We start from the raw sequence: 19,725 nt of genomic DNA, 5'->3' as shown, positions 1-19,725 counted from the left end.
CTATAATTTTCAAATATAACAGTCTGACAAGTTTAAAGTTCACGTACCTAGAATATTGAGCATCAAAAATTTTTTGCATAGAAAAGGAAGCATTCTTTACAAAACAGCAAACATGTTGTTTGCTATTTATTTAGGGTAATGTTGCTTTTCACAACATTACCCTAAATTGCAGAATGTGAGTTATAATACAGGTTGTTGTTGTTGTTATTAGTAGTAGCAGTAGTAGTATTATTTTAAACTATGTAATATATACTGTTTAGTTACAACTATTACTTGTGTAAGCAATACCAGGTGACCAAGTGATCATCTGCATTAGGACATGTGCATTCCTTGGCTATGCAGTAAGGCTGGCAAGTTGTTATAGATAAGTAATGGGATGATTGCCTCTTGTAATTAAGAGATGAATACTGTGTGTATGTTAAGAGAAGATTTACTGATGTATAGTTATGTTATTGTGGGTTGTTGTTTAGATGTCCTCTGTTCTTGCTATAGTGCCCATTCACCCCCTCTGTACTGCTGCCACTGGACAGCCTGGGTTGTGCAGAACATGTGGAGAGAAGGCTTGTACTTGAGCCCCTTGCATGGGGAAGTTGAGAATGGGGAAAGGGGGGCAAGACATGACAACACCTGACTTCCAATCAAGTACAAGAAACTCTCCACCAATGGATGGCGAAGAAGAGCTGACTGGCAGACTTTAGGAGGAGTCAGCACTGCCTGATGTAACTCCCATTTTTATGGACGAGTTCGTAGCAGCCGATGACCAAATCCCAGTGTGCTGTCCTTTTTCCTTATTCAGTCCTTTGCTGTATTTTTTTAAGGTTTAATAAAACTTTGAAAGTGAGAGTAATTTCTCACAAAGTGATGCCAAATTACTTAAAGTCATGAAATAAATGCGAATATTTCAATAAAAACAGAATTTCAGGAAGATATTACTGGTGGATTCAGTCTTACAGAGACATTAAACTTAGTAAATCTTATGAACTTCTATTTTCACTTTTCTGATATTTCCACACTTTGATGTTTATGACCATCTCAATAGTCAGGAAATTTTCCTTGTGGGCCAGTCATATTTTTCTTTACTTACTATCACTTCAGGAACATTTACATGTTCCACAGCAACTAAACACTGGTAAGTAACAATACTGAGCAAAGTTATGATTATTAAGGTCCATATTTATTGAATTCTGCCCAAAACTATTTCCAGGAAAACACATCAACTCAGTAACAAAAATAGTAAGTCTAATTACTATCTGCAAGGCAATTTAAAAACCAGTATCGCCAACTCTTTCATGAAACAAATTCAAATGTGCATAAGACTATGTGAGGTAGTGAAAAAGCCAAGGAGACTGTTGGTTTTCCACAGCCTGGTTTTTGGTAGCAGAGAGAGGCCACAAAGCCAGCTCCTGTGAGAAGCTGCTGAAGCTTCACCCATGTCTGGCAGAGCCAAACCCCGATGGCTCTGAAGATGGACATGCTGCTGGCCAAAGCTGGGCTAATGAGAGGGGTTGGTAACACCTCTGTGATAACATATTTAAGAAGAAAATCAAAACAAAGTGAGGTGCAGGTTTTTTCCTAGCCAGAGAGGAGAAGAAGATGAGAACATGTGAGGAAAAGAACATGGTGACACCAAGGTCAGTGCAGAAGGAGGGGAGGAGGCGCTCCAGGCACCAGAGCTGAAGTTCTTCTGCAGGCCATGGTGAGACCCTGCTGGAGCAGCTGTGCCCCTACAGCCCTTGGGGATCCATGGGGGATGCAGAGATCCACACACAGCCCTTGGGGGAAGTTCCCACGCTGGAGCACGTGGATGTCTGGAGGGGGCTGTGATCCAGTGGGAGACCTGGTGGAGAGAGAGGGCCCCTGCTTCCAGGGTGGAGCAGCCTGTCCTTGGAGGACTGCACCCTGGAAGAGTGACCCACGCCACAGCAGTTTTGGGAGGACTGTGTGCCTGTGGGAGGGACTCGCATTGCAGCAGCTTTGATAGGGCTGCTGCTCGTGAGATTGGAGGCACATTGGAGGAGCACATGGAGAACTCTCTCCTGTGGGAGGGACCCCATGGTGCAGCAGAGTAAGGACTCCTCTCCCTCAGCAGTGGAAGATACGCGGTGATAAACTGACCAAACCCCCATGCCCAGTCTCCCTGCACTCTTGATGGGAAGGAGGGAGGGGTGGGGGAAGAAAATGTGGTTTTTAGTGCCTATTTTACTTCTTATTATTCTCCTCTGACTCTGTTAGTAATAGATTCATGTTTTACCTTTAAGTTGAACCTGTTTTGTCCCTGGAGTGTTTTCTCCCAGTCCTTATCTCAACCCATGAAGCCTCCATTAAATTTTCTCTTCTCTGCCCTCTCTCCTCTCCTCTGTGGTAGGGAAGAGTGAGTGAGAGACTTTTGTGGGTGCCTGGCATCTTTGTCATGTCAAACCACAACTGAGAGTTTTCATTCAGGACCTACCGGCTTCTTGTAACATCTGGGAAGAATTCCTCCAGCTACATCAGAAATAAGGCTCTGACATTTAACATGACACTGATAAATTCCTTTCCTTTATGCAGCAAGAGAACAGGTAAATAGTCAGGATTTTTTTTCTCTTTAGTTCCATCCACATAATTCTATATTTAGGACAATGCATCCTTGTTAGATGCAGGTATTAGCCATAACAGATTGAACTGGTGACAAGGAAACAAAGTATATGGGGGAAAGATATGTAAAACCACTGCCCGGATCAGCCTGGTTAAGTAGGGAGAAAATGTCAGGAAATAGTTAGCTGATAAGTTTGAGTTTTAAATATTTCTTTTCTCTCTATCATCTATGAATAGGGTTTCATATAGATCATGAGAACTGAGTGTTGACTGCTTTGAGTAGGGAGGAAAGTGTACATCTTGCTTAATTCATTTTTCAACACAGAAGTATGAAACAATATGTCAATCACTAGGATCTCAAAAACAAATACATACTATTCATGCAAAAGATCATTCTGCCTGCTTCTCTCACCTCAACAAAAGGCACCATTTCTGTATTTTCAATACTTTAAGTGATATCACTAGACATTTCTAGACAAAGGATAGACACAAACACAACTGTGGTGAAAAAGATATGACACAAAAATATAGCCATATTAAACCAATGTCAGTTAGGAGCATCAAAAGAGAACAGTTGTTTTCAGAGTTAGGGAATTCTAGTGCATTTACAGACGTCTTTACTTCACCTCTCTCCTCCATCTGAAACTCACTTTCTCCCCCTTTCAAATAAAGGTGTCTTTTTGGGTCCCCCAATTTCCATTTCTCCAGTACACACAAAGCTTTTCTCCATAATCTTTATAAATTACTGTATTTTGCTCTTCATTTTTTATTCTCCTTTGATTCTGAGATGAAAACAGAAAAAGGAAGGAGTATCACCAGATCAGTGCCCATGCAGGTTCAGAGAAGCACCTGACAAGAAGCACAAAAGTAACTTCTTTTGTTTACCAGAACTGAAACCAGATTATTGTACATTCTTCAACTTCTGACACAAGTACTGACATCAGGTATAAAATCTTAGGGCTGGAAGCTACAAGAAGACTTTCTGAAAACATTTTATAATGAACTGAATTCTGTTCACTGTTCCTTCAATGTGTCCAGTCACCCTGGAAAAAAGAGTGTCACTGCATCCACACCCTGCAACCCTGCACTTGCAGCAAAAGCCCCTTGGATACCATGGATTCAAATATTTGCCATGTGACTAAATATGATGACACATTGCCATGCAGCACCCACAAAGAAACTGCCTATGACTGCACTACTGCACAATAAAGCACTTCTAAGCTCTCAGTTCAAGGTCTACTTATTACTGCAACTCTGAAAGAATGTGCAAGTATAATAATAAAGCAATGTATCTGAAGAAGAATAAAAATTAATAAAGACAGTAGAATTCAGCACAGTCCAGTTCATGATATTTATATTACTGGATGTTTCTAAACAAGAAACAGGCAGGAATGACTATTACAAAATGTTGATAGTTTCCTAATAAAAGAAAAAAAAGGGACATTTCAAAAATGTAAGGGAAATTTCAGAAGCAGTTGGTAACAAACAAAAAAATCAGAAGAAGTTAAAAAAACTGAAACCAGCCAACCAAGAACCCTCAGGAATAGAGAACAATAGAAAAAGGTGGGGGGGGGGGAGGGCGGGGAGAGGAGAGGAGGAAGGGAGGGGGAGCAGAAAGAAGGAAAGAAGAAGAAAGGAAGACAGGTAGAAAACCTACGCTGTTTTTCAGCCGTACTGAATTTTAAAGAGTTGCAAGATTTAAAAATGCACAGGGCCCTTTTCTCCACAGAGTAAGAATCGTCAAAGACAAGTACGACAGATAGATAACTGGGCACTAATGAAGACTACAGAGACATTCTGCCACTGACTTCACTTCTCCCTACATAATTCTCTTCTCTATAAGCAATGTTTCCAGTGTTCATCTCACCTCTGTCCATCATAATCACATCCCTTCTCGTTCCTCTCTGTTGGCATTAGCATGACCACATATAGCAATCTCAGAATCTAAACTCTATTGACTAGAAGGAAAGTGCTTGGACTAGAAATGGACTGGAGGATGGAGATGTCAATTCGGAGTCTGAGATAAAAGATGAAGAGTTAGAATCACCAATTTTGCCTCATGCCATGAATTTTGTTTTTAAAATTATTAGCAAAACCCAAAGCAGCAGAAGAGAGAAGTGGTGTGAATAGAAAGAAAGGTGACATAGTTACGAAATTTCAGTAGAAACCAGTCAATTAGGAAAGCAATAAGCATGGAAAATATCAATGTTCATGGATGGGCCAAACTTGCATGCAATGTAAGACAGGGCAAGATCCTTAAGCGACTAGCATAAAAGACTTCAAGAAACAGCCACAACATGTGACATAAATCCCAATTTGATAAGGTAAGAGTCCACACATGATACACAACTGGAAGATTTCAAAAATGTATTTCAGCACTGAGTAGTAGTTACTCTTCAGGAAACACAAACATATGTCATACAAAGGCCTGCAACCAATACAGTCCAACTGCTGTGTTTGCCACCTCCATGTAAAATTTTGTCTGCAATGGAAATATGATTGAAGACAGTGAATTAAAACTAACACAGCTAGTCTAATTTTGAAACCACATATGTACTCAAGAAGTCACTGCTCCCTTTCATTTAAAATAAGGAAAAAAATCTGTTCTACTTTTTTCACTAGAGAAAGCAATTCAGTGCAGAAGTTCCTCAAAATCAAACCAAAACAGTATCAACTACAATGTTTAAAATCTAAGTCACACTGCAAAGCTGTGATGCCTGAAGTTATTAAAATTCATGCTTAATGTAACTCTTACAAATATTAGGGACAAATTTACAGAAAACCCAGATACTACAAAATATACCATAATCACTTTTTCATGGCAACTTGACATTCTCATTCTGAATGGTTTCACTTGTACATTAAAACATTTCATATTAATGCTTAGGCCTAGGTTCAAATTAATCTTCATCTAAAGGAAGAACTACTGTTCTCCCTAGAGGGCTAAGAGATCCCTCCACAATGCAATCTTTACATTGGCACTGCATGCAGATACAAACTACTTAAAAATCACTGCCTTTACACAAACATCCAAGAGCTGGTTTTCACTGTAATGTATCAGGCCACTGCAAAGCCCTTCATAGACAGGACTAGCATAATCTTTGTTAAAAGCCCTCTCAATGCAAATGAAAGCAAACCTTGCTGCAAGTTTGGCAGACTTCCCAATCTGTAGTAAACAAGTGGTCATCAACAAAAACAACCTTAACAGGCAAAGGAGAAGTCCAATTACATTGGGCACAGGCTCAGCAGGACACACATAAACATAGCAGAAGACATCAAAAGAGTCTGGTTGGAAGAGGAAAACAGCAATTTCAGTGAGGTCACTTCATTTCTTAGAAAGGCTGTGTAATCAGAAATAAACAAAGTTTTCATTCAACAATTGTCACCTCAAGATGTTAAAACTCAAATTCAGCACTGATTAATAGAGTTTATATTTGCAGTAATTTCCCACGGTGTTGTTAGAAGTAGGATGAGAAATTAATATAATTCTGTTGGAAACAACCAAAGCCAAAGCCATAGTCACAGCCTTTCCCTATATGTTTGCTACAGTATTTGTGTCATTTGCATTGTGACAGCTCTCTTCTTACAGGTCCTCCTGTTTCAAAAAGAAAGACAAACAATACTCATTTTCTTTATGGCCATTTACTACACAAGACTAAAAGAAAAGTCAGTAGGAAGGGAAGAAGAACAACAACAACCAACACCAATAAAATGAACTCTAAAGCCTTCTCCTTTATCCTCTGTGGAAAACTAAGAAGAGATGGGGGAGAAATACACTGAGTGTTGCACATCCTACACAGTCTCACTCCAGACATACTTGGCTACATATTTATGACAGTTTATGTGCCTGGCCTCCAGACTGTGTGACACAAATAAATCTGCATTTAGTAATTCCCCTAGAGACAGATATCAAATCTGAAGGCCCACCTTATTACCCTTAAACATATCCAAGCAGTTTGTGGGCAACAATATTTTTAGACCAGAAATTATTTTTGAAATTAACTTTGTAAATTTACTGAGAAGTATCATTCATAACCACAATTATCTAAAAATAATTCAGATCTCCTAAGAAACACTTTGATTACATGAAGCTAATAACATTCTCATTTAACATCCAACATCTCTAGATGTAAAATTCTTCAGGTCCAAAGTTCAACTATTACTGTACTGGTAAAATTCACAATGTATACTTTTCTAGCATGTGAACAGGTCCTTGTAGAAGATACAGTAGTAAAAATTAAACCCTGTGTTAAATTTTACCATTCAATTTCTCTTCAGAAAAATTTTCTATTCACACTGGTTTTATTGCTCTATTACGTTTATACATAAATATTACTGTATTTCCTCTACAGAAACTATACGGCATGAAGAGAGATGCTGTGTAAGAAGCCACACTGGTAAGACAAAAATTGCTTGAAAAGAAGACTTACCATTTGTAAGGTCCCTTTTATGAAGACTAGCTGTTTGGAGCCTGGACTTTAGGGCTGCAGTGTCAAGCTGAAAAGATTCTGCTTCTCTCACTAATATTTCAACTCTGGAAACTGCAAGTTGGTAGACTTCCATGAAACTTTGAATTACAGCCTTTAAAAAGTAAAGCAAATCTTTAGTGCCAGACAAGCTGTACTTAAATGCCAAGTAGCATACATCATTAGAGAAGATGTAATTTTTATTAATTGGAAAAATCAAACAAAAGTTGTAAACCAGGCACTTGGGTTGTAAGTAAGGACTTAACCAGAGGTCGAACATGAGATTTTGTACTTCTTCAAAAATCTGAAATATCGATAGCTCTGAGGAAAAGCAAATGACTGTGTACTCCAATTACAAAGTGAGCTATTTTCAAACATGCAGTACTGCACTGAACAGTTGATACTATTTTTTATTTTATTTAACTACAAAACTCAGAGAACATGCAACTTGTTTATAAAGAATCACTACACAATTTTAGGTGATTTTTCATACTTTCAAAATGAGTCCTCCCAATTCATGTTAAGAAAATTAATTTGTCAGAAACAAAAGAAATACTGTAAAGCTACAGATCTCTGGAAGCAAATAATCTAATTACAGTATAGCAGGGAAAATATAATTGTTTTCACGTATATAGTGTAAGAATGTCCCAATTGTGTAATATTGATCAGACTGATAATAAAGTTATCAGCACAAGAGAGAACAAATGATTTGACAATAGTGGTAACTTTATATATTCTAAATAGTCTAACACTTTTGAGATTATTGGTCTTTACAACTGGTTAATCACATTTTGTAAGTTACAGTTTTCCCCTTTGAAATGAGCCATAGCAAGCTGCAACTGTAAGAACATATAACAGATGAAACAGATAAAACCTCTTGTTCGTTACACAGAAAACCTTAAAAATAGAAGATGTGATTAAGTGTTTGTCTAGCTTGCTACACAAAAAAAACCTCAAAAATAGAGGATGTGGTTAAGTTCCTGTTTGATTTATTTAACTTACATAATTCTTTTTTTGCCTGCATAATTGCGTGGTAATCATAAGATCTTAAGTAAGTTTTATAAGAGAAAGGGCGAAGCTCTTCTACCAAATATGGAATCAGGTCAAAGGACACAACCGAGGAAGACTACCAAGACCTTCATCATCGACCACCAGGAGGTGAGAGAAGACCCCCTAGCAACAATCAACGCAAGCGCAGAGTACTTCAAAATGACACAGCAGTCCGGAAGCACTAAGAACTTAAAAAGGGGGACGTTGGGGATGAGGGTGCGGCAGTTGGTGGAGCGGAGACTCCCCTGCCGTCCAGCGCTGAAACTTTTGCTTATGCTGTATGCCTTGAATTAATAAATTCAAATTGGAAATTTCACTCCTCTTGAGTCTATTTATAACAAATTGGTGCCGTGACTCGGATGGGGGAGTGAATTGGAAAAGTTGTTCCAGAGAGGGGGGCGCCCCACCTAACCTAGTTAGGTGGCCCCTCTGGACGACCTCCACCTCCCCCACCGACGAACCTAAATTATACTCATAAGCAAAAGGGAGACACCAGTGAACCCCTTAATCCTCTGTGCACAGGGTCCGGACGAAGACGCAGGACGCGTAAGTATGGGATCCCGGAGTGCGGGGGCACTCCGGAAGAACGGGATCCGTCCGGTTGGGATCCCGGAGTGTGGAAGGCACTCCGGAAGAATGGGATCCCGGAGTGTGGCGATGTGATGTGTGAATGAGAGGAGGACTGGTAGCCAGATCTTCCAAGCGATTGCGGACCCTCCAGTAGTGCGGTTCCCGCAGACCCGCGAGGGCTCGGGCCACGAAAGAGGGGAAGTGAAAGATACGTGTGTGTAAGAAGGCACTCCGGAAGAATGAGACAGGGGAAGAGTAAGCCCCCTGCACAGGTTAAGCTCCCTCCATTTCAAGGGACAGCCCCCTGGGATACTTGCTTAGTAACTGGAAACACTTCCCAGGAACTGAAAGCAAAGACAGGGCTAAAATGATACACTATTGTGTAGAAGTTTGGGGCGTGAAGGAAATTTCTAAAAATGTATATTGGCCCATCTTCGGATCATCGGAAGATTGGGTAAGACAGACATTAAACATTTGGGTAAACTCTAAAGAACCTATCTCGCCAGAAGAAAGCGAGTATGCAAAAATCTGGGTGTTTAGACCAGAAGTATACATCTTTAAGCTAACTGAGGAAAATAAGGAACTGGATAAGAAAAAGGAGAAGAAGGGAAAAGGAGATGAAATTATAATAGTACCCCCTCCTTATGTCCCACCCCCACCTCCTCCAGTGCCAAATGCACCGGTGCCCCCACCTCAAAGTAATGATAGTGACTCTGACCAATCAGATTACCGGAGTCCAATCACTAGGAGTCGGACTAAAGAACAACAGACGGGGCTTTTTCCCTTAAGGGAAATGCCGATGGGGGTCTGCAGGCAGGAATAGGATTTATTTCAGTCCCCCTGAGTTCGACCGATGTTCAAGAATTTAAAAAAAAAAAAAAAGAAATGGGACATTTACTAGAAGATCCTTTAGGAGTAGCTGATAAGGTAGATCAATTTTTGAGTCCAAACATGTATACATGGGAAGAACTCCAGTCGATTTTAACAATTTTATTTTTGGCTGAAGAACGAAATATGATTAGGAGAGAGGGAATGCGTATCTGGGATGCGCAACACGCCCAGTGTCCCTCCGCGGATACTAAGTGGCCTCTGCAGAATCCGCAATGGGATCATCAAAACCCAGCCCATCGAACGCATATGCAGGATTTGAATAATCCAAGGAATTAGGGAATCAGTCCCAAGGGGCCAGAATATAGATAAAGCTTTCAACAATAGACAGAAAAAAAGATGAATCACCCACAGATTGATTAGAAAGGTTAAGACGGAACTTCCAGCTATACTCCAGTATGGATCCTAATGGACCAGCCGGAGAAGCTCTTTTAAAGGTACATTTTGTTTCAAAATCATGGGAAGATATAAAAAGGAAAATACAAAAGATTGAAGATTGGCAAGACCGAGGGCTGGATGAACTTTTAAGGGAAGCACAGAAAGTGTATGTTAGGAGAGAGGATGAGAGTTATCGGAAGCAAGTTAGGCTGATGGTGGCAGCAACGAGTGGGAATAGGGGGTATGAAAGACAAGAGAGGAAGTTTGGGGATCCCAGAAAGGGAGAGCCCAAAGAGACAGCAAGTCAGAGGATTTGTTTCTATTGTGAAAAAAGAGGGCATTTTAAAAAGGAATCTAGGGTTAGGATTAAAGATGAGAAGGAATTCCTGATGGATTAGAGGGGTCAGGGGCTCTATTTATTGGGGACCCGAAAAACACCTAAAGAGCCCTTGATAAAACTTAAGGTGGGTCCCCAACACCAGGAAATACCTTTCCTGGTAGACACTGGGGCCGAGAGATCAACTATTCAGTTTTTACCAAAAGGATGTAATTTGTCTAAAGAAGTTGCAACCGTCATTGGGGCAAAAGGGGAACCATTTGAAGTAAAAATTATTAAGGGTGTAGTAATAGAAACAGATTCAAAAATAGGGATAGGGTGTCGGATCTCAATATCTCAGTCCTGAGATGCCGGGCCTCCGAGACCAGCTTGGGGGTCTCGGGAGTCCTGGAATGTTGCCAGAAGTGTCTGGTAGCTGGACTTTGACCCTACACAGGAGACGACAAGGATGAGGGCTTCACAGGGCCTCACCGGGGTGAAGGGTGGAAAGATTAGTTAATTAGAGAGTGAGACACAAGGTTTAGGATTTATGTACAGGGGGGTTTAGAGGAGTAAGATGGAGGAATTGGGGTGTGTCCTGTCCTCCTCCTTCTTCCTCCTCTCCTCCATCTTCTTTGGCCACGGTGGCACCTTTCTATTGGTTATTACTAAGAGTACACCGAGTTATAAGAATAGATGGTATTGGGGAAAAATGATAAATATTGTACACGTAGCAAAGGGTATAAAGATACGTGGCTGCCCGGAGGGCAGGACACAGTGTGCCCATGGCTGACTGCTGTGCGGATCTCTGTTGGGCTGAAAGAACATCTTTTAGATAAACAATTAATAAACATAAAACCAGAAAGAAGAACTGAAGCCTCTTCTCGTCCTTTGATACGCGGGCTGCGTCAAGGCCACCTCCGGGCCACCTCCGGGCCTCCCAGGCCCCTCGAACAGCCGAGATAAACCGGACAATAGGGGATTTTTGTTGGTTCCCGAATCAGAATATAATTTATTGGGTTGAGACATGATTATTGAACTAGGAATTAGGATTGATGTAGAAGAAAAAGAGCTTAGAATAAAACTTTGTCCTCTGCGAGTGGAGGACGAGGCAAAAATCAATCCCGAAGTATGGTACACTCCTGAGAGTGTTGGGCAGTTAAAAATCACTCCTTTTACGGTAACTATTAAGAATCCAGATGTCCCGATTAGAATAAGACAGCACCCTTTGTCTCTGGACGAAAAATTACTTTTAACAAGTACATTGAAGGTAATGTCTCCCCATAACATTAGGGGGGGGTGCTTCAGCAAAAAGCTGACAAATGGATATCTGATGCTCGACTTCTCAAATATGAAGGAATCCTAATAGAAGCCCCAAATTTAACAATTGAAACCACAGCCTTGCAAAACCCCGCTGAGTTCCTATATGGAGAATGAGGCGCAGAACCATTAGAGCATGATTGCATAATCACTATAGAGGAACAAGTAAAAATAAGACCTGATCTGAAAAAAAAAAAAAAAAAAAAAAAAAAAAAAAAAATTAAACACAGGAGAAAAGTTATTCATAGATGGGTCCTCAAGGATTATAGAAGGGACGAGAACATCAGGGTATGCTATCATTAGGGGACCTGAGTTGCAAATACTAGAGTCAGGGCCACTAGATAGATCTTGGTCAGCCCAAGCGTGTGAACTATACTCCTTACTGCGTGCATTAAATTTTCTGGAAGGAAAAGAGGAAACTATCTTTACAGATTCCAAATATTGTTATAGAATAGTACATACATTTGGAAAAATATGGGAAGAAAGGGGGCTGGTCAATTCTCAAGGAAAAGATTTAGTTCATAGGAATCTTATTACGGAAGTTTTAAAAGCACTAAGGAAACCCCGAAGGTTGGCAGTAGTCCATCTAAAAGGGCACCAACGGGGATTAGATTTACAGAGTAGGGGAAATAATGCAGCGGATCGAGAAGCAAAGCGAGCAGCACTACGAATCCTGACCCTGAAGGGAGACAAAGACATCACTGATTTAAAGGGCCAAGACCAAATTATAAAATTTAGGGAAGAAGAAAAAGCTGCTAGAAATTGGAGCAACCGAAAATTCTGAAGGGAGGTGGTTTCTACCCGATGGGAGGGAAGTATTACCTAAAGTTATGGCCTATAGATTATTGGAAAAAGTTCATCAGAAGACCCATTGGGGATCACAAGGATTAGTAGATTATTTTGCCACCAAATACATGAGTATGGGGATCTGGGACATGGCTAAACAAGTAACTAGAGGTTGCCTTCTGTGCCTACAAACAAATAGGAAAAACCTAAGGAAGTTGCCAGAGGGAGGGCGACCTCTGGCAAAGAGACCTTTTTCGCATATTCAAGTAGATTTTACTGAACTCCCGAAGGTAGGAAGGATAAAATATCTATTAGTCCTGGTCTATTAGACCACCTTACTCACTTTGTAGAAGCATTCCCAACCCCGAGGGAAACTGCTAAGGTAGTAGCGAAAGTATTACTAGAAGAAATAATTCCTTGATATGGGGTCCCAGAAGTTATAGATTCAGATCGGGGACCACACTTTACATCTCAGATAACCCAGAACCTAGCCAAAGCTCTTGGAATAAAATGGGAACAACATACTCTGTGGCATCCTCAAAGTTCAGGACGAGTAGAAAGGATGAATGGAGAAATAAAGAAACAACTAACTAAGTTAGTAATGGAAGCAAAAATGTCCTGGGTAAAATGTGTCCCTTTAGCCCTATTAACTATATGGACCACACCTAGAATAGATATAGGGATATCTCCCTTTGAAATGCTGTATAGAATGCCATACAATCTTGAGGGACCTCAGGAGCACCCAGTTATTAATGATCAATGCATGAATAAATACTTAGCAGAATTGAACAAGTTTAAAAAGGCTTTATGAAAAAAAAAAAAAAAAAAAAAAAAAGGGATGCTTGCACAAAAACCCCCCCTTAGATTTTACCTTACACCAGGTGCAACCAGGGGATTGGGTGTTGGTCCGAAGCTGGAAAGAAAACCCCTTGATACCAAAGTGGGAAGGACCTTACCAAGTACTTATTACAACAGATGCAGCAGTCCAAACTGTTGAGAAAGGGTGGACTCACGCTAGTCGTATCAAGGGACCAGTGAAACCCCCAGACAACTGGAAGGTCTGCAGTGTCCCTGGAGAAACCACAAACAAATTACAGCGAACTTCATGATTTGGATAATAGTCTGGGTAGGGGACAATCAATATCTTCAAGACCTCTTAACAAGAAACGAGCGATCACTGGGATATTGTAAAAGATTAGAGGATGAACTGGGTAAGCCTTACTTTAAGTCTCCTCGCCTCAAATATAAAGGACAAACCTGGGGAGGGGAGTCAGCCAGATGTGAAGAAATAAGACTAAAATGCAATTATTTGGACTGTGATTGTTACCCATTTTTATGCTTTTCTTGTAAGCTGTGTCACGAACCGTGGTGGACTCATTGTCGGAGAGGACGGGTTCCTAGGGGCATTTGCGGCCCCTGTTATACTAATGAAAGGAGACTAACTTCTATGATCCTTAATTATAAAGTAGACTCGGGAGAAATAAAACTTGGGTCAGATCAGTGGTGGGAGACCTTCTCAAAGGGTATAAACCCCGAACGGTTCTGTTATCACTCAACGAACCGGCCCCCTTCATCCTCGACATTCTCGAAGTGGTGTGCAGGAGAAGTAGTCCCACCATACGGTGTGATATCCCACAAATAAAAGCCAGAAACTGGGCTGCTAGCCTAGAGAGAAGGTGGGGAAGAGACAATCATAATTATCCAGCTCCTGAAGAATACCCCTGCTGCCGAGAAGATGGTCACCCTCGAGGCTCGCAGCAACCGAGTCGTCGAGCGAGGCAGAGGGGTAATGGACCGTGGAGACAATCGGAAGTCTCGACCCCTCTGTGGGAAGTCCAGGAGATGCTGGCAGTCCTACCACAAGATTGGTGAGCCACCACTAAGGGGAGGGGAACGGGGAAAAGAAAGACAACAAAAACAAATTTTTAAGTCCTATTCCAACCATGTGGACCAGCCGGTTTGGACAAAGCTAATACTGATGTGTGTAGTGATTAAGATATCCTATGCTCAGACCCATGAACCCTTTAAGTGGTCCCTAATTAGATGGGAAGATCAGAAAGTTCTAGAAACAAAAATTATACACTCAAACCCCCTTTTTATGAGGCAATAGGAATCACGGCAAAGGCTAAGAGAATAAATGACACCAACCCTGCGAGATGCCTGTGGAAGAAAGAGAATACTCAGAAAGGAATAACTTTAGCAAAAGTCACAGGGAAGGGGAGATGTATAGGACAAGTACCCCCAGAAAAACACCACCTGTGTGCTGAGTATGGGAAACTTAGAGATCCAGCAAAGCCAGCACAATGGCTACTCCCAGCAATGAACACAAAATGGGTTTGCAATACTTTAGGAGTTACTCCTTGTATAAATATAGAAAAATTTAACAGAACAAGTGAATTCTGTGTTCAAGTGTTAATCGTGCCCAGGATAACTTACCACTCACCTCACTACGTTTATGATCAATATCAGGGGCCAGAGCATCATTTAGTAAAAAGGGAAGTCTTCACCACTCTCACGGTAGCCATGTTATTGGGAGTCAGAGCAATTGGAACAGGAACAGGAGTAGCCTCATTAGTATAACAACATAAAGGGTTTCAAGAACTTAGACTATCTGTAGACGAAGATTTAAGGAGAATTGAAGAATCCATAAGAGATCTCACAGAATCCTTAGATTCCCTGGCAGAAGTAGCATTACAAAATAGGCGAGGACTAAACCTTCTATTATTACAGCAAGAAGGGCTATGCATGGCCTTACGAGAGGAATGTTGCTCATACGTCAACAAGAGTGGGGTCATCCAAGACTCAATGGCAAAACTTAGAGAAAGGTTAGAACAGAGGAAAAAAGAAAGAGAAGCTCAACAGAGCTGGTATGAAACTTGGTTCAATTACTCCCCCGGCTTATTACTTTGTTGTCAACTATTGCAGGACCAGTAATACTGTAATGTTGGGACTTATGTTTGGACTTTGCCTTTTTAATAAAATAGTGAATATTGTTAAAGGGAGGCTGGAAGCAGCTCACCTTATGGTGATATGCTCAGAATACAAAGCTTTGTGGGGAGCCGAAGGGGGAGAATACTTAGAACTAAGTCGATACGCATTGGCTAGGTTTGACGAACAAGAGGATAAAAGAGAAAGGGGGGATTGAAACAGATAAAACCTCTTGTTCGTTACACAGAAAACCTTAAAAATAGAAGATGTGATTAAGTGTTTGTCTAGCTTGCTACACAAAAAAAACCTCAAAAATAGAGGATGTGGTTAAGTTCCTGTTTGATTTATTTAACTTACATAATTCTTTTTTTGCCTGCATAATTGCGTGGTAATCATAAGATCTTAAGTAAGTTTTATAAGAGAAAGGGCGAAGCTCTTCTACCAAATATGGAATCAGGTCAAAGGACACAACCGAGGAAGACTACCAAGACCTTCATCATCGACCACCAGGAGGTGAGAGAAGACCCCCTAGCAACAATCAACGCAAGCGCAGAGTACTTCAAAATGACACAGCAGTCCGGAAGCACTAAGAACTTAAAAAGGGGGACGTTGGGGATGAGGGTGCGGCAGTTGGTGGAGCGGAGACTCCCCTGCCGTCCAGCGCTGAAACTTTTGCTTATGCTGTATGCCTTGAATTAATAAATTCAAATTGGAAATTTCACTCCTCTTGAGTCTATTTATAACAACAGATAAAATGAAATTGGCCTTCTGAATATGTCTGTAGTACAGACTTATAAACTATGGTACCACAACCAGACATTCACTAAGGTTTTAACTGTTTTCCTTACCTTGTTCTCAAACACACTGCTGCTTTTCAGAATAAAGGTAACCACTGAAATCTATCTTAATATTTTATTGTTAAGTGTAGAAAACTGCTATGGCAAGTCAACACCACCCTATCTTTTCTTATCAGAAAAAAAATATCCAACATGTTTTAAATGCTATGGTTCTAACCCTGATAGTGTATTCACATAGCTCTGGAAGCCTGCCACTGTCAACTCTAGTCCTGCCTTTAATTTTTTTTTATTTCACATTCAATACAACTAAAATGCTGCATCTATTCAGAAACAATACCAAGAAGGAGTGGGGATATATCTCACGCCACATAATACTGCCTGAGAGTCTTCACATGGCAACAGCCCACACATTAAAAATCAGATGTGTTTAAATAGGACTATTACTTGGGCCTGTGACCCATTGCATAACAAGCCGTGTCTCATATCTCATAGAAAGAATCTCATGTGTTCCTTTTACACATGATATTTAAAGGTTTCACTGAACTAGAATGTAGAGACATTTCCTTAACTTCGTCCTTTTACCTCTGCTACTACAAAGCTAGTGAAGCCACTAAGTCATACAGCTTCATCCTACATCTCCACAGGTACTCTAAGGCCATGCAGTTATCTGAAACAGCATTTTTTAATTCATTGCTGACTTACACAGATATTTAATTTGTTCTCTCATTTAATTAATTTTAAAATTTTAAATCTAGGAAAAAATGTATTCACAAACTTTTATTTTCACACATAGCAATTTTTTTAATAGCTTAGATTTCTTTTTAGTCCAGAAGAAAGTAGTTTTGCAGTTACTAATGGTTCCTTATGAATGTGGAAGATGGCATTTATGCACCCATTTGTACACAGTCCTTCCAGTATATCCCAACTCCCTAGCAAAGAGTCAGAGTTAGTTTAGGCCTTTCTTGCCTAAATTATTTTTAGGACTTCCAGGGGTGGCATGAGCATGAAGAATACTTATTCTAAATGCCATCTGGGGAAGGGCAAGTATATTGGGTTTTCAGATGTGCCCCTGGAACGCACAAATGATTTTAAGAAACTTATGTCAGTCTCAGATTGAGAGATCTGTCTTCAACAATTCAAAAGTTACTGTTAAGCCTGATACACAAGGAATGGGCATAGAACCCAGCCACATGCAAGTTATAATATCTGTCACCTACTCCTTAAAGGTATCTGTGTAGGAGTTCAGAACTTCAAATGAGATCCCTATTTGAACCTTACAGATACAAATATATCTGTAGCTCTGCAAACTGTTTCTGTTCAAGAAAGTCAGATGACAGAATTTCCCAGAATGCAAATCTGGCTCTGCAGAAATTTCTTCCACTCCTCCTAATGAGTGCTTTCTTTTGTTTTTAAGTACACATAGCAGTAAGAGATATATATATCGTTTTTAAGTATACATAACAATAAAATGTTTCAGCAACACTCCAGATTAATTTTTAAAACATAAAATTTGGCATTTGTACACTTTTGCATGGTCTGCATCTAAGCAAGCACTTCTCATTTTGAATGTGCTGGTAATAGTGTGACATTAAAACTGAGAACAGACCATAAAACAATAAAAATTTGTCTTCAGTTACACACAAAATGTTTCAAGAACACACACCAGAAAATTACTTCTGTTCAGAAAGGCAAGACATAGTGATCCCCAGACTTACAGGAACCAATATTACCGCAACTCATTCTGAAATCTAAAAAATTTTTAGACGAGAATTGTAGGAAAGTTAGGGGGGAGAAGACTTAATTAAGGAGGTCACAGAAACAGTGGAGTTGAAGAATAATGATTTTAAACATTACTGGGTCTAGGTGTTCCTCCTTGCTTGTGCAAGGGGCTTAGACCAAAGGACCATCAGAGGTTCCTTCCAACCTCAAGCAAATGCAGCGGTTAGCACAAAGTCATCCTAGAGACTGAACACAAATCCAGTGACTGAAATTCACCTAGGATTGTCAATGTTAAGAGCAAAAATTGTACATAACTGCTTCACAATAATCAAAAACAAAAAGAAGAAATAATCGGATGCTGAATGGGTTTTTCACAGCAATCTCTTTCCTTTCTTTTCACTCCGCTCAATGCTTTAATGTATAGAGGATGTCAATATCAATTATGACATCAACATCCTATGTCACATAGTACTGATATGGCAGAAGCAAATGGTAGGAGTGCTTTTAATCCAAAAGTGTCTGTGAGAAGAGACCTGTGCTCCAGCACTAAGACAAGACACAGGCAGCTTCATGAAAACTTCAGAGGCATGAATTCCCAGGTAACTGGCTACAACTCACAAGATAAAACTATATTCTTATAGTTGGCATGGAAAAAGGATGCTTTTAGGCTGAAGATGTTGGACCAGGGAGAAAATGTGCAAAAGTGCCCAAATTCTCTTTTCAAGTATAACTTTCAATGGCCAGATTATTTTAAGTCTAAATACTTCTGACAATCTCTTTTTTTACAGTTACTGAACAGTAGCTGTAAAACAGTATCCCTATCCAGAAAACCCCTAAGAGGGAGAGTCTTAGGAGTCCCTAAGACTTTAACTGTCTTTGAGAGCAAAATCAGATTTTTTTTAAAAAAATCAGGTCACATCATAAGGGAACTAAGTATTTTAAACTTTAGATCTTTACTCAATTAGAAAAAAGGCCTCTGAAGATTTTGAGTGGAAGAAGGCCTTTAGGACCTTTCAGAGAGGTCTCATCTGTAATATGAGGGTATGCATAAAAAGTTTTGGCTTTGGCTACAAGTCGGTGAGGAGGAGAAACTGAAGTTGAGAGAAAAATAAAATTAACTAAGTTGATGCTGTTTATAAGCTACAAACCAGTGAACATCAGAGCAAAAGAGCAACATTTAAGTCACGCTTTCTTTCTCCATATTAATCTTTAAAAGGACTGAAAACACTTAAGCTTAGGACAGTTCTCCAGGGGACATGTAAACCCATGTTTTGTAACAGCCCATGCATGCACTTTTGAATAACCAGTCACTGTCTAATTCTGTACACCATTTCTATAGCCAGTAATTTTCAGGTGGATGGTGCTGTAGATGCCATAAAACTGCATTTGCATGTATTGCTGCCTGTAAATCTACAAGACTGAAAGACTTCAATCTCCAGTACTTTATTTCAAGTATTATTTCATTTGAAATACTTTATTTAAAGTGAAAAATGGCTAATACTGACAAATTACATAACAATCTTCAAGAAATTGGAAACACAAAAAGAAAACCAATCTTTTTAAAAAATTAATTTCTGAAATCCAAAGGTTATTCAAACTTTAGCTGTTCTCATTGAAGTTGTAGTAGAAACATACAACAAGAAATAGAGATCAGCATATGCAAATTAGCAGAAGATCTCTCATCAAAGTGTTAATGTATTTATCATACATTATAAAAACGGCCTTTTAAATTCCCACCTAAAACACTAAACATGTTGTCTCCCTTGTGCTTAGTGTTTGGATATTGAGAAGAGAGTTTAAAAAAATTATTTGGATTATGAGTTACAAACTGTAGTTAATGAAAATTTCCATATAAAGTTTTCCACTATTCTAAAGTTACAAATAAAATACTAAATTATTAAAAATCAGTTTCTTTGTTTTCATATCAGTGCTA

At 39.8% G+C, this 19,725-nt stretch overlaps 1 protein-coding gene and 1 long non-coding RNA gene across 7 annotated transcripts in view; one reads left to right on the top strand and one right to left on the bottom strand.

Moving 5' to 3' along the window:
* CCDC171 (coiled-coil domain containing 171) overlaps nt 1-19,725 on the bottom strand; it is a 266,135-nt gene that overhangs the window by 113,108 nt on the left and 133,302 nt on the right. For 5 of the 6 annotated variants that reach the window (XR_012578224.1, XR_012578227.1, XR_012578226.1 and 2 more), the window contains one exon: nt 7,005-7,155. The exons of the other annotated variant lie outside the window; for it this stretch is intronic. Coding sequence is in view for 1 of the 5 variants with exons in the window: in XM_005488137.4 (XP_005488194.2) it covers nt 7,005-7,155 (151 nt within the window). In the remaining 4 variants the exon portion in view is untranslated. The remainder of the gene's footprint in view (nt 1-7,004; nt 7,156-19,725) is intronic. 6 annotated transcript variants of the gene reach the window in all.
* On the top strand, nt 7,898-15,997 carry LOC141727178 (uncharacterized). The gene is made up of 2 exons (XR_012578228.1): nt 7,898-8,636; nt 13,324-15,997. It is a non-coding gene; the product is annotated as an uncharacterized LOC141727178 (long non-coding RNA).

This window comes from Zonotrichia albicollis, chromosome Z (assembly GCF_047830755.1).
Source record: "Zonotrichia albicollis isolate bZonAlb1 chromosome Z, bZonAlb1.hap1, whole genome shotgun sequence".
In the NCBI taxonomy this organism is placed as follows: Eukaryota; Metazoa; Chordata; class Aves; order Passeriformes; family Passerellidae; genus Zonotrichia; species Zonotrichia albicollis.
The sequence above is the reverse complement of the archived record's forward strand: the minus strand, read 5'-3'. Positions and strand labels throughout refer to the sequence as shown.